The sequence below is a fragment of the Podarcis filfolensis genome, assembly GCF_964270895.1.
Source record: "Podarcis filfolensis genome assembly, chromosome: 5".
In the NCBI taxonomy this organism is placed as follows: domain Eukaryota; kingdom Metazoa; phylum Chordata; class Lepidosauria; order Squamata; family Lacertidae; genus Podarcis; species Podarcis filfolensis.
The window spans coordinates 1,861,521-1,875,261 of NC_139608.1; the positions used below are offsets into that span (position 1 = coordinate 1,861,521).

General features: G+C 46.6%; 1 protein-coding gene and 1 long non-coding RNA gene across 2 annotated transcripts in view; both read left to right on the forward strand.

Moving 5' to 3' along the window:
- Nucleotides 1-13,741, forward strand: part of LOC310762288 — a 155,724-nt gene that overhangs the window by 141,348 nt on the left and 635 nt on the right. The window lies entirely within an intron of this gene.
- Nucleotides 128-10,453, forward strand: TMEM207 (transmembrane protein 207; the record flags this gene model as incomplete). The annotated part of the gene is made up of 5 exons (XM_083613003.1): nt 128-220; nt 4,374-4,411; nt 7,335-7,379; nt 7,897-8,039; nt 10,141-10,453. 5 exons carry the CDS (start codon nt 128-130, stop codon nt 10,356-10,358), a joined length of 537 nt encoding a protein of 178 aa, XP_083469129.1. The 3' UTR covers nt 10,359-10,453.

Sequence of the window (13,741 nt, forward strand, 5' to 3'; positions counted from 1 at the left end):
GCTCCACATCCCATAATTAATCCCCCCCCATCCCCAGCCACACAAGGAGCTGGGAAGCATTCCAGATCAAACGCAGGAGAACCGCAGGTGAAGAACCGAGATTTGAGAAGCTTTCGCAAGGTTGACCATGAGGAATCTTCCATTTGGGCTGGACCACCTTCTGGTCTTGCAAACCGGACAGATCTGCTTGGCACTTGCCCAGGGAATCTTGCATGTCGAGGTGAGCATTGCCCTTATATCATAACCCCATTTTATAGATCTATGGTGCAACCGCATCTGAGATACTGTGTGCCATCCTGGCCAACTCGCCTCAAAAAAGGATATTGCACAGTTGGAAAAGGTTCGGAAAAGGGTCGCTAAAATGATCAAGGGGTTGGAGCGACTCCCCGTTGAAAAAAGGCTGCAGGATTGGGACTTTTCGTTTAGATAAAAGTTGAGTGAGAAATGACACGATCAAAGTTCATAAAATCATACATGGCTTGGGGAAAGTGGATGGAGATGTTTTTCTCCCTCTCTCGTGACTCTAGAAAACATAGGCATCCTAGGAAGCTGAGTGTTCAGGACTGATAAAAGAAAGTGCATCTTCATGCAACGCAGAGTTAACCTGTGGAACTCATCGCCACAGGAGACAAGGATGGCCACCAACTTTGATAGCTTTCAAAGAGGATCAGACAAATTCACGGAAGAGAGGCCGGGTCGGGGCCACCAGTGTTTCTGAATCCCAGTTGCTGGAAACCACAGGGGGGTAGAGTTGCTCTTGTGTTCGAATCCTGCTTGCAGGTTTCTCATTGGGGATCTGGCTGGCCACAGGCTGCTAAACATCAGGACTCTTCATAATGTCCTTGTGTTGCATGAGTATAAAGAGTATTCAGAACCTTTTGGGACCTTGACCGTGAAGAATCTCGGTGGGAGCCATTGCCTCGTACAACCCCCTGAGAAGAACAAGGAAAGAGTCCATGGGAGGCAGCCTAATGCATTCTGGTTTTCTCTCCCCCTGCACTAAATTTGAGCACCATTTTAATTTAAGAATATTTTGAAAGCTGCTTTGAGAGCCGCTGGAGGCTGCAGCAATAGGAGCGTTCCAAAGGAACACTTTGGGATTTATTATTACCCGCTGAATTCAATTAGCCCAATAATTTGCTATTTATTATTCTAAATAATAATTTTGGCAATGCTGCCGTCATGGACATGCATCACTGCCAGAGGCTCCTATGCGTGGGGAAAACCTCATTCGGGGAAATATAAATATGAATTTTTTGCAAGCAAAAAAAATAAATAAATTGGACTTGGGATTTCCCCCCACCCACCTCGAAATTTGTTTCAACTCTAGTGGAAAAACTCCTTTGTCTCTCTGCGTTCCTTCCAGCCACCCTCCCTCAGCCTCCTTGTTCTATGTAGCATTATTACTTGGGCTTTTTTATTTTATTTTATTTTGCCCGAAGCACCACCGCCGACTGAGAAGCCAGACCTTCATTAACTTTGTCTCTCACAAATTTAACACAAAGGGTGTTGCTCGGAACGGGCGATATGATAACTCTCCTTGGGCAAGTGAGATCCACTAATGAGGTATAAAGTAAGAGCTCTGGCGGAGATGGGACAGCAGTAAATTCTCCTTGTACATTCTTCTGGGCTACTCCATTAGTTCCGTTCCGTATGTGTTATTTATGCTTTCCCACATAATTTATACGGCTGAGGAGAGAGCACAGTATATTTCCTTTTGATAGGACACGAATAAGATTGCGGCAAATCCAACTGAGGGAATATATTTTTGAGGAGTGGGTCCCAAGGGCTTTATGCCCTTGAGAAGAGTTCTTTGGAGAAGACGCATTCTTCCACAGAACCGTAGAATTGGAGAGTCACAAGGGACCATGAGGGACGCAGGTGGCGCTGTGGGTTAAACCACAGAGCCTAGGACTTGCCGATCAGAAGGTCGGCGGTTCGAATCCCCGCGACGGGGTGAGCTCCCGTTGCTCGGTCCCTGCTCCTGCCAACCTAGCAGTTCGAAAGCACGCCAGAGTGCAAGTAGATAAATAGGTACCACTCTGGCGGGAAGGTAAACGGCGTTTCCGTGCGCTGCTCTGGTTCTCCAGAAGCGGCTTAGTCATGCTGGCTACATGACCTGGAAGCTGTACGATCCAAACCTCGGCCAATAAAGCAAGATGAGCGCCACAACCCCAGAGTTGGTCACGACTGGACCTAATGGTCAGGGGTCCCTTTACCCTTTACCTTTAAGGGACCGTTAAGATCCAAACCTCTGCAATGCAGGAATCTTTCGCCCAGTGTGGGGTTTGAACCCACGACCTTGAGGTTAAGAGTCCCACGCTCTACCAGCTGAGCTATATGGGGTTGCAGGATTCTGGTTTTTACTGGGGTCACCGTTGTGGTGGGTGCCCTTGAGGAGGTCTGCTGCCTGTGAAGCTACAGGAGCCAGTGCTGGCCACCAAGATGGGCGGCTTTAAAAGAGGAAAGGACAAGGACAACACCCAGAGTTAGATGCTGTCTAAGTTTTCTTCTAGACTCTTGTGATTTAGGATGTGCCATCCTGCTTTAAGCAAAATCTGTGACCCATATGGCTTAAGAATTTACGGGACCGCCTCTCCTGGTCTGCCCCGCAGAGGACCTTAAGGTCCGTGAATAACCATAGCTTAGAGGACCCGGGCCCTAAGGAAGTCAGATTATCCTCCACCAGGGCCAGGGCCTTCTCAGTGATGGCTCCGACCTGGTGGAATGCTCTGTCCCATGAGACTAGGGCCCTTCAGGATTTAACCTCCTTCTGCAGGGCCTGTAAGACAGAGCTATTCCGCCTGGCTTTCAATTTGAACTCAGCCTGATCTTTTATTCCCCTTCCTTCCCTCCCCTTTCTATGAAGATTACCCGCTCTGGGATCCCACAGCTAATTCTCCCCTGGTCTCCTCTCTGGCCCAAATAGGACTAATTTAGCCAGCTAGCCCAAGTGATCATCTAATGTTTATTGGATGGATTTCCTCCCTAAATTGATTTTTGAATTCTGAATTTATTGTTATTCACGTTTTATCCATATTTTATGCTGTTTTTGTTGCATCAATTAAGTGTTTTAAATTTGTTGTTAGCTGCCCTGAGCCTGGTTTTCTGAACAGGGAAGGCTGGGGTATAAATAAAAAAATATTATTATTATTATAAATTAAACCGCTGTGGTGTAAACCACTGAGCCTAGGGCTTGCTGATCGGAAAGTCGGCGGTTCGAATCCCCGCGACGGGGTGAGCTCCCGTTGCTCGGTCCCAGCTCCTGCCAACCTAGCAGTTCGAAAGCACGTCAAAGTGCAAGTAAATAGGTACCACTGCGGTGGGAAGGTAAATGACGTTTCCGTGCGCTCTGATTTCTTTCAGGGTGTTCTGTTGCACCGTAAGCGGTTTAGTCCTGCTGGCCACATGACCAGGAGAGCTATCTGTGGACAAATGCCAGCTCCCTTGGCTTGAAGGCAAGATGAACCTTTGACTGGACTTAACCACCCACGGGTCCTTTACCTTTTACCTTACCTCCTCTGGTTACCGCTATGGATGCATGACCTGTCTGTCTCCAGGCACTGTGGTCATCTGCAAGTGATTCCCACATGGTTGATGTTGTTTCATGTCACATTTGCACACATCTTTTTAGCACAGAGTTGGGCCTCGTGCCAGAAGCCAGCTCCCCATAGAGAAGAACTGCAGTTTTTCAGGATTTGTTAAAGATCGCTCTGAATCACACTTCTGCACCTTGGCTGTGTTTCACAATTTATTTAAACGCAGTGGCGTTTTATTGATTATATTGGAAGGCACTTTTGAGACCACATTGTGGGTGAATTCCACATTTGGGAGCGAGTTCGACTGGACATCTCTGCGCTGCATGAAGAATTCCTTTCTTTCATCACTCCTGAACCTCCAAACATTCAGCATCCTTGGATGTCCACAAGCTCTAATGTTCCTCTGAGAGAGGAAGAAAAGTTTCTCTCTTCCCACTTTCTTCATGCCATGGTGTGCTGGCCACATGAGCCGGAAGCTGTATGCCTGCTCCCTCGGCCAGTAAAGCGAGATGAGCGCCACAACCCCAAAGTCATTCACCACTGGACTTAACTGTCAGGGGCCCTTTACCTTTACCTTTATTTTAAAGAGATTCAAGGCTTACAGGCTTTTTGTGCACAGACTATCGAAGGCTCCCAGCCAGGATGGCTCTGCTTTGCCTTCACAGTTGGAGGCAGCAATGGTTCTGAATACCAGGAGGGGAGAGTGGCTCTTACGTTTCGCAGTTAAGTAATCCTTGTTGCCATCTAAGCACAGTTAAAGCCCCAAGTTTGAAAGCCTGGAGCCTAAGCTCATCTAAGCGCACCCCAGTTTCTCATGTTCTCTGTGTGTTTCAGGCATCGGGTTCAGAAGCAGAGTGTGAATCTGCTGAAAGGTAAGCTGGTTCCAATTTGTGTTACTTTTCCTGTTCTGGGAACATTAGTTTGGGTGGGGAGATGGGATGGTGCAAAGTTGCAGGGCTGAGCTGATGCTGCCGAGCCTGGGATGGTGCATAAATTGGGTCCAAGCACCAGCTGCGCCCCCTTCATGGATCACAGCCTTGCCGTGGCGAAGGGGCTTGAAGAACTCAGAGAAGCTATGAGCTATGCCGTGCAGGGCACCCAAGATGGACAGGTCATAGTGGAGAGTTTTGACCAAACGTGATCCACCTGGAGGAAGAACCGGCAAGCCACTCCAGTATCCCTGCCAAGAAAACTCCATGGACAAATACAACTGGCATATAAAAGTTATGACGCTGGAAGATGAGCCCCTCAGGTCGGAAGGCGTCCAACATGCTACTGAGGAAGAGCGGAGGACAAGTACAAGTAGATCCAGAGCTGATGAAGCGGCTGGGTTAAAGCCAAAAGGACGCTCAGTTGCGGATATGCCTGGAAGCGAAAGGAAAGTCCAATGCTGTAAAGAAAAATATTGCATAGGAACCTGGAATGTAAGAACCATGAACCTGGGTAAGTTGGACACCTGCTTCTTGGGAGAAAAGCAATGACAAACCTAGACAGCATCATAAAAAGTAGAGACATCACCTTGCCAACAAAGGTCCGTATAGTAAAAGCTATGGTTTTCCCAGTAGTGATGTACGGAAGTGAGAGCTGGACCATAAAGAAGGCTAATCGCCGAAGAATGGATGCTTTTGAATTATGGTGCTGGAGGAGACTCTTGAGAGTCCCATGGACTGCAAGAAGATCAAACCAATCCATTCTGAAGGAAATCAGCCTTGAGTGCTCACTGGAAGGACAGATCCTGAAGCTGAGGCTCCAAGACTTTGGCCACCTCATGAGAAGAGAAGACTCCCTGGAAAAGACCCTGATGTTGGGAAAGATGGAGGGCACAAGGAGAAGGGGACGACAGAGGACGAGATGGTGGGACAGTGTTCTCGAAGCTACCAGCATGAGTCTGACCAAACTGCAGGAGGCAGTGGAAGACAGGAGTGCCTGGCATGCTCTGGTCCAGGGGGTCACGCAGAGATGGACACGACTAAACGACTACACAACAACAACAACAACAACAACAACAACAACAACAACAGCTGCACATTTGCAACAGAGGAATTGGCCTTACAACCAAGGGAGACCAGTGGCCCATCTAAGCTCAGAATTGCCAACCCTGGCTGGCAGGGTTTCAAGACCTTCCTCATTCAAAGCACAGAGCCATGGCTCTTTCTCAACTGGAAGCTAGTAGTGTGGTGCAGTGGTTAGAGCGTTGTGCTAGGACCTGGGAGAGACCAGGATTCAAATCCCCAGTCGGCTCACTGAGTATGACCTTGGACCAATCACTGTCTTCTCTCAGCCCATCCTGCCTCACAGGGCTGTTGTGAAGAATTAATTGTTGGTTCAGGGAAAACAAATATGTAGAAAGGAGAACTCCGGTGTGCCAGGATCCAGTTTTGTGGCAAATGCTCTTTGGTGAGAGAACCCCAGCAGAGAGTTAAAAATCACAAAATAAAAAGCAAAATAAAGGGTGAAAATATAGGCTGTTAGACCTTTAATATATTCCCTTCCAAGAGAGTTTCAAAATTTTCCCCTTTTCCCAGCATAGGAAAATATCAGTCATTTGGTAAGTTAAAAATTGATTTACTTACAAACTCTCCAAAGGTCAGATTTATGTGCCTTTCCATGCATCAGTCAGAAAAGTTGCACAGGCAGTAACACTTAGCTTAGTTACAAAGTGATGAAAGTTCCTAGATTATTGGTAGAGGGACTCAAGAGTGGCTTGAGAGAGCGACACGGCTGAGCTGGAGCAACCACCTCAAAACTCTTCACACGCTGAGCTTCTCAGGTAGACTGAATACAACAATATAGGCTTGATTACCTATTTCTTCCCAAGGTCAGGGGAGGTGGCCTAGCAAAGCCTGGTAGGACACTCACTCGCAACCAAGACAGACTGAAGGGTGAAGAAAAACCCATTTCCTGCCAAGGGGAAGTGGCCTTGCTAAACTGGGCACGACAGCTTACTCTATGGCAGTGGTTTTCAACCAGTGTGCCATGGCACCTTGGGGTGCCTTGAAGGATGGTCAGGGATGCTGCGGACAACACTGGCCTGTGTCCCTGCTTCCTTCCTTCCCTCCTTCCTCTGATGCCCTCTGGTGTCTCTGCCTCCCAAAGGCTTGTGCGTCTGTTTGTTGCAGCAGCAGCCCTGGCTGCAAGTGTTGGCTATCTGCAGTTTAGTAGCACTGCAGACAGCTTGCTGGGGAGACCATGCATTAAAAAGGGACTAAAAAATAACTTAAACAAGGTTTTAATAACAAAAACAAAAACTCCTTATACACTAAATACATCAACAACAAACCAGACCCAACCACCAACCCATTCCCCAGGGTAATGAGGGAGCTAGGTGTTGCTCCTTATATACTATACCCAATTGCTGACACAGCTTGATTAACACAACTCAGCAGCACCTGCTATGTTTCACAGCTGTAAGACTGGGTCTCGTTATTTGCCCTGGTCCTGGCCCTTAAAGACATACACAACTTGTGAAATAATAATGAACCTTCACGTTTTAAAGTGACCATTCAACAGCAAGCTCTGCAGGCGAATGGTGCCTTTGGGGCTGGCCAGTGGGTGCTTCCCAGGCCCCTGTGGGGTAGTCTTTAGGATGCGGAGGGAGCAGTTCAGAGACCAGGGGCTCAGCAGCAGCACTTTGTTGGACTCGTCATGTTGTCCCTGATGATCGTCTTCCAAAGCAACTGCTCTATTCCGAACTTAAAAATGGAAAGCGTAATGCTGGTGGTCAACAAAAGAGGTTTAAAGACTTTCTCAAGGCCAATCTTAAAAGTGTATTGATATTATTCTTTTCATTTTCAGGTGTGATGTTTATGAAGAGCAGAGTCTGATTGCCTGGTATATCTGGTGCGTGTTTAATATCTGTGGGGGAAAGCATTAATAAAGGATACACTCTAAGGACAGACAGATATATAGATTTATATTTTTAAAAAATTGTATACTATTGTGTCATAAAAACCTACCAAAGTGGTTTACATAAAACCATCTGATAAAGAAACATTAAAATGTGTGTGTGTGTGTGTGTGTGTGTGTGTGTGTGTGTGTGTAAGTGTGTAAACACAGACACCATTTAACCATTGTAGAAGGATGTCTTCGTAATTGCCTGCATAGGCCTGGTGGAATGGAGAAGTTTTCAGCAGGAGTTTAAAAGCTGGCACAGAAGGCACCTGCTGAATCTCTAGTGGCAGAGAGTTCCACAGGACTGGGGTGTTTTTTCATATGTGAGGTGTAGGCAAAGACATTAAAAGTCGGAGTCTTGTTTTTTTTTTTAACTTGATTGGAACGGCTGAACTCACCCATCGGTTTTTCTCCTGGAGAGCCCAAGTTTTCTGAGCTCAGCCTTGTGGATTTTTCTCTGCTTTAGGTTCTACATCTCCCTTTTCTTGGCTGCGATCCTTCTGTGCACGGCTGCCTGCTGCCTGCACTGCTGGCTGAAACGACGGAGGGTCTTCTCTTCTCAGCGGACAGTCGCCGTATTTGCCCTCAGTGACGCCGATTCAGGACACAGTAAGTTTGGCGTCTGGATGTGGAGAGATGATCTGCTTCTCATCTGGGCTCGTTCAGAACTCTGGATGAAAAGCCCTAAGCAAGGATATTATGGCAGCAGAGATTCCAATAGAAAGAAGGAGGTTTTTTTTTACGTATGTATCAAACACAGCAAGAATGCTGTTAGCCAAAGGGTGGAAAAGGGGTATAATACCAGCTAAAGAGGAGTGGAAGGATAATTTGTTTGAGTATATAGAATTAGCGAACATGACAGAGAAGGTCAGGGTTTGGTCGATCCAAAAGTTTAAGAAAGAATGGGACATCTATACATTATATTTAATAATAATAATAATAATTTTTATTTATACCCTGCCCTCCCTAGATACAACTTAAAAACAAGATTAAAATCCAACATTAAAATATTGAAACATTAAAATATTAAAATGCAGTCTCATCACAGGACGAGAAAGGAAAGAGGAAAAAGAAAAAAGAAAGAGGGGGAGGGAATCAAATTGGCTCCAAGCCAAAGGCCAGGCGGAACCACTCTGTCTTAAAAGAACATTGTCCCCACATCAAGCCTTTAATATGCTTTGATTAACTCTCGTTATAGCATAAGTCAAAAAGAATACAAACAACATTTACTATTGGTTAAGTTTATTGAAAAATTGATGCAGCTAATAAGGAAATAAAGGACCCACGCGGAGGAGGTCAGAAGTCACCAGGCAGAGAAGAAAGTTACTCCCCCCCCTGTTGTATTTTTCTTTTTTGTATTGGTAGTGGTTTGCTTGTAATGCTTTTGTGTTTCGAGGTGAATGGATGCATTGTTTATAAATCAATAAAGATTGAAGGGGGGGGAGGGAAAAAAAGAAAAACCCTAAGTGAGGTTATAGATATCTCACCCCAAGGAGACACTGACCAAGAAGGAACCAGGTTAGATGTAGAGGTTGGTTGGCCATCTGCCAGGCATCCTTGAGCTGTGGTTCCTGCACTGCAGCGGGTTGGTTTGGATGACCTTTGGGGTCCCTTCCAACTCTGCCATTCTATGGTTTTATGTTTCACCGATTGCTTTCTCATATTATCCTTTTCATTCATTCATAAACTTTACTGTGCCAGCCAAAGGCCATGGCATTGTTCACAGGGGGGACAAAAGGAAAAACAGCAATAACCATAAAAACAAAAAACAAAAAATTAGCACTACCGGTGCAATAAACCACAGTCAAGTCTCCTAGAGATTATTTGTTGCATAAACTAGAATATCAGGGAAATCTCAGGTAAAATATGCCGGCTTAAATGTCCAAATCCCCTTTGCAGTTGACCGCTATTTTATCTAGCTCTTTTATCTGGCTCCCACCCTTTTAAACTTTTATATAATTGATACGGTGCCACATTTAACACAAGCGCAATCCCCTGCTCCATCAATTAGTAATAGGAAGATATCCTGTCTTCTGTACACCAATGTGGTGCTCTGTTATGTACTGAGTTGAATAGGATCCAAAATGCAGCAGTCTGATTGGTCCTAGAACAATAGGATCCAGAATGCAGCAGTCTGATTGGTCCTAGAACAATAGGATCCAGAATGCAGCAGTCTGATTGGTCCTAGAACAATAGGATCCAAAATGCAGAAGTCTGATTGGTCCTAGAACAATAGGATCCAGAATGCAGCAGTCTGATTGGTCCTAGAACAATAGGATCCAGAATGCAGCAGTCTGATTGGTCCTAGAACAATAGGATCCAAAATGCAGCAGTCTGATTGGTCCTAGAACAATAGGATCCAGAATGCAGCAGTCTGATTGGTCCTAGAACAATAGGATCCAGAATGCAGCAGTCTGATTGGTCCACAGGAGCCACCCAATCCAGCTCCAGGTGGAAGGGAATCCGCAATCTGATTGGCCTACAGGAGAATCCCAGAATGAGCCAATCATGTGTGGCCCATTGTGTAAATAATGTATATAAAGCAGACATTTCGGGGGAACTTCCATTCCTCCTCACCACTATGAGCTGAATAAAGAGCATGAAATCCACTCTCGACTCCGAGTCTATTTCATGCTCCTATCACTCTCCCGATTAAGTCTTAAAAATCTGCTCATATGACCATGGACACTTCTTTTCTCTCTTTCTCTAGAGAGTGACGGCAGGCCGAGGACCGTGGCCCCAATCCACCCTCACCCCCAGTGGAGCTCCTCCGATTTCATCTTTGATACGGTGACAAGGAACGGGCCACCTCCGTCCTACGAGGAGATCGTGAAGCCAGGGGCCACCCAGAGGTGCTGCTCTGCTTCCAGGCTGAGGGGTGACATGGCCGCAGACCCACTTTCATGGAGAGAGGACTCAGAGTCCTAGCTAGAGGGCCGGGCTGGGACATGGGCAGCCCTGGCCTTGGCAAGGAAGCTCCTGGGGCCACCATGGGCAGGCCACTCTGCCTCAGCTTTACCTACCTCACAGGGTTGTTGTGAGGCTGAAATGTTGCTTCAAGCTATGCGGAAAGGGAAAAGTGCACATAATGAATAAAGAAACGCTGCTTCAGTCAACCGAGTGAAGGATTGCATAGCTGGTAATGCCAACATTGCAGGTTCGATCCCCGGTTGGGACAGCTGCGTATTCCTGCATTGATCAAGGGAAGTAATAGTGCCACTGTATTCTGCTCTGGTCAGACCTCACCTGGAGTACTGTGTCCAGTTCTGGGCACCACAGTTCAAGAAGGACACTGACAAACTGGAACGTGTCCAGAGGAGGGCAACCAAAATGGTCAAAGGCCTGGAAACAATGCCTTATGAGGAACGGCTAAGGGAGCTGGGCATGTTTAGCCTGGAGAAGAGGAGGTTAAGGGGTGATATGATAGCCATGTTCAAATATATAAAAGGATGTCACATAGAGGAGGGAGAAAGGTTGTTTTCTGCTGCTCCAGAGAAGCGGACACGGAGCAATGGATCCAAACTACAAGAAAGAAGATTCCACCTAAACATTAGGAAGAACTTCCTGACAGTAAGAGCTGTTTGACAGTGGAATTTGCTGCCAAGGAGTGTGGTGGAGTCTCCTTCCTTGGAGGTCTTTAAGCAGAGGCTTGACAACCATATGTCAGGAGTGCTCTGATGGTGTTTCCTGCTTGGCAGGGGGTTGGACTCAATGGCCCTTGTGGTCGCTTCCAACTCTATGATTCTATGATTCTATGATTCTATAAAGGATTGGATTGGATGATCCTCAGGGTTCCTTCCAACTCTACAACTCGAGGATTCTATGGCTCAAGTTGAGCATTGCCTTTGCTGCAGGCCCTACCTGTCAGGAGTTCAGCCTACACTTGAGTAGGACCCTGGCAGAGACACACGCCTAACTGGCATGTTCTCTCCCACCTGGTCGTTCGTTCGGGAGCTTCAAAAGCTTTCTTCTGCCCGAACATCACAGCGACCGATGCCAACAGACACCGGCACACTTAGGGATCCGCAGAGTCTTCGCAGCTTGCGTAACAGACCTCAGCAACTCAGCATTTTGGCTAATCTACTTTATTTACATATAAACACACACGGAGCACTGTAACGTGGCACCCTCTCTCTCTAGCATCAGACAGCAAAGAGAAAAAGAACAAAGGGCAATAGTCCCACTTCACGGAACACAAGAACACAAACATCCTGTCTCCGTCACTTGCCACTTTGTGGAGTCAAAACATACACCGTCATGTGATAGACAACAATCTCATGACTGCAATCATGGAGCAGGAATTCTAACATTGTGCATTAAGTAAGGAGTCCATATCCCACTCAAAATATTGGTGGATAAGAATGCAAGGATCTGCTAGCTGGGTTTTTTTATATATATATTATTTTTTACCAACCACCAAAACACAAATAGTGAAACCCCCAGGTGGCTGATACATTGGGTATACAATATTCAATAATATACATAGTCAATAATATTCAATAATAACATATTCAAATCAACCATATGTACACTTCTATATACCTTAACACTCCTCCTTCCACAAGGTTTATTTAACTTTTAACATTTTAATTGCCCCAAATTGTTCAAACCTATTCAAATAATTCAATATCTTCACAGGCCAATCCTCCTCTTTCTCACTGACCTTAAACCCTTTCATTCTATGCATCTTCACAGTTAGGTATTCTAAAATTATAATATTATTCAGTTTTTTCCTCCATTGGTTCACCCCTAGCTCTTCTACATTTTTCCAGTTACTCGCTATAACCTGTCTGGCTTAGAAACCAAAATTATGCCCACATTGCACTGTGATGGAGGTTCAAGTTTGGTTTGACTCTCAACCCTCCCCAGCCTCGTTCTAGGAGAGACATTGGCAGGAAAGGTTGGGTGAAAGGCAGAGCCAACTCTCAGCTTTCTTGGCAAAGCATTCCCCCCCCCCCAAAAAGCTGGACATTCAGGTTGTCGTTGTTGTTGTTTAGTCGTGTCCGCCTCTTTGTGACCCCATGGACCAGAGCACGCCAGGCCCTCCTGTCTTCCACTGCCTCCCGCAGTTGGGTCAAACTCATGCTGGTAGCTTCGAGAACACTGTCCCACCATCTCGTCCTCTGTCGTCTCCTTCTCCTTGTGCCCTCCATCTTTCCCAACATCAGGGTCTTTTCCAGGGAGTCTTCTCTTCTCATGAGGTGGACAAAGTACTGGAGCCTCAGCTTCAGGATCTGTCCTTCCAGTGAGCACTCAGGGCTGATTTCCTTCAGAATGGATCAGTTTGATCTTCTTGCAGTCCATAGGACTCTCAAGAGTCTCCTCCAGCCTCAGAATTGAAAAGCATCAATTCTTCGGCGATCAGCCCTCTTTATGGTCCAGCTCTCACTTCATACATCACTACTGGGAAAACCATAGCTTAATTGTGAACAGAATTTAATTCAGCTGTGATACCCTTACAGCAGGGGGTTGGACTGGATGACCATCTGGATCCTGTCCAACTCTACAGTGTTGTGGTTCTACAAATTCCTCCCTCTCTCTACTTCCAGATGACCTCTTTCTTGAGCATTTATCCCGATTTGTTTGCATAAAGTGTTCAGGGAGGCAACACATTTTGTTTTATCGTGTTTTTAATATTCTGTTGGGAGCCGCCCAGAGTGGCTAGCCAGACCCAGCCAGATTGGGGGGGGGGGGTAGCTTTCTTTATGGTGCAGCTCTCACTTCCATACATCACTACTGGGAAAACCAGAGCTTTAACTATACGGACCTTTGTTGGCAAGGTGATGCCTCTGCTTTTTAAGACGCTGTAGCTTAAATAAAACCTTCAAGCCAGAAGCTGAAAGCCTCTTTGCAGGGAGCCGAAAGCTCTTGTCCTGCCAAGGTGGCAGGCTGTGGCACTCAAAACTGCCTGAGCTTGCCAAGCGCCAAAGTCCCTGAAGTCCACGCAGCCTCCTTGAACCCCCCAGACACCCCCACTGAGCTTCTGACACCCTCACCTTGTAAATTATCCCTGGCTTTGGAGAAAAGATTTGGGAGGGAGAGCCAACCTACGGAGCAAGCAGACCTGCTGGGATGAACCAAAGGCATCTCTCCAAGGTCTGTAGCTGCACCTCTAGAGGACTGCCAAGCCATCAAGATGTGCAAAGCCAGCATTCCTGACGCCTGGAGCAGGTGAACGCTGCTGGTTTGGGGCCAGGTTGCATAATGGAAGGTGCTTAATTTTGGAAATGGCTCTGGTGGATTCCGGTCGCATCGGTTGGCTTCCTCCACAGCCTGAGCCGACGCAGAAGAAGCTGGGGCTCTCACAGGCT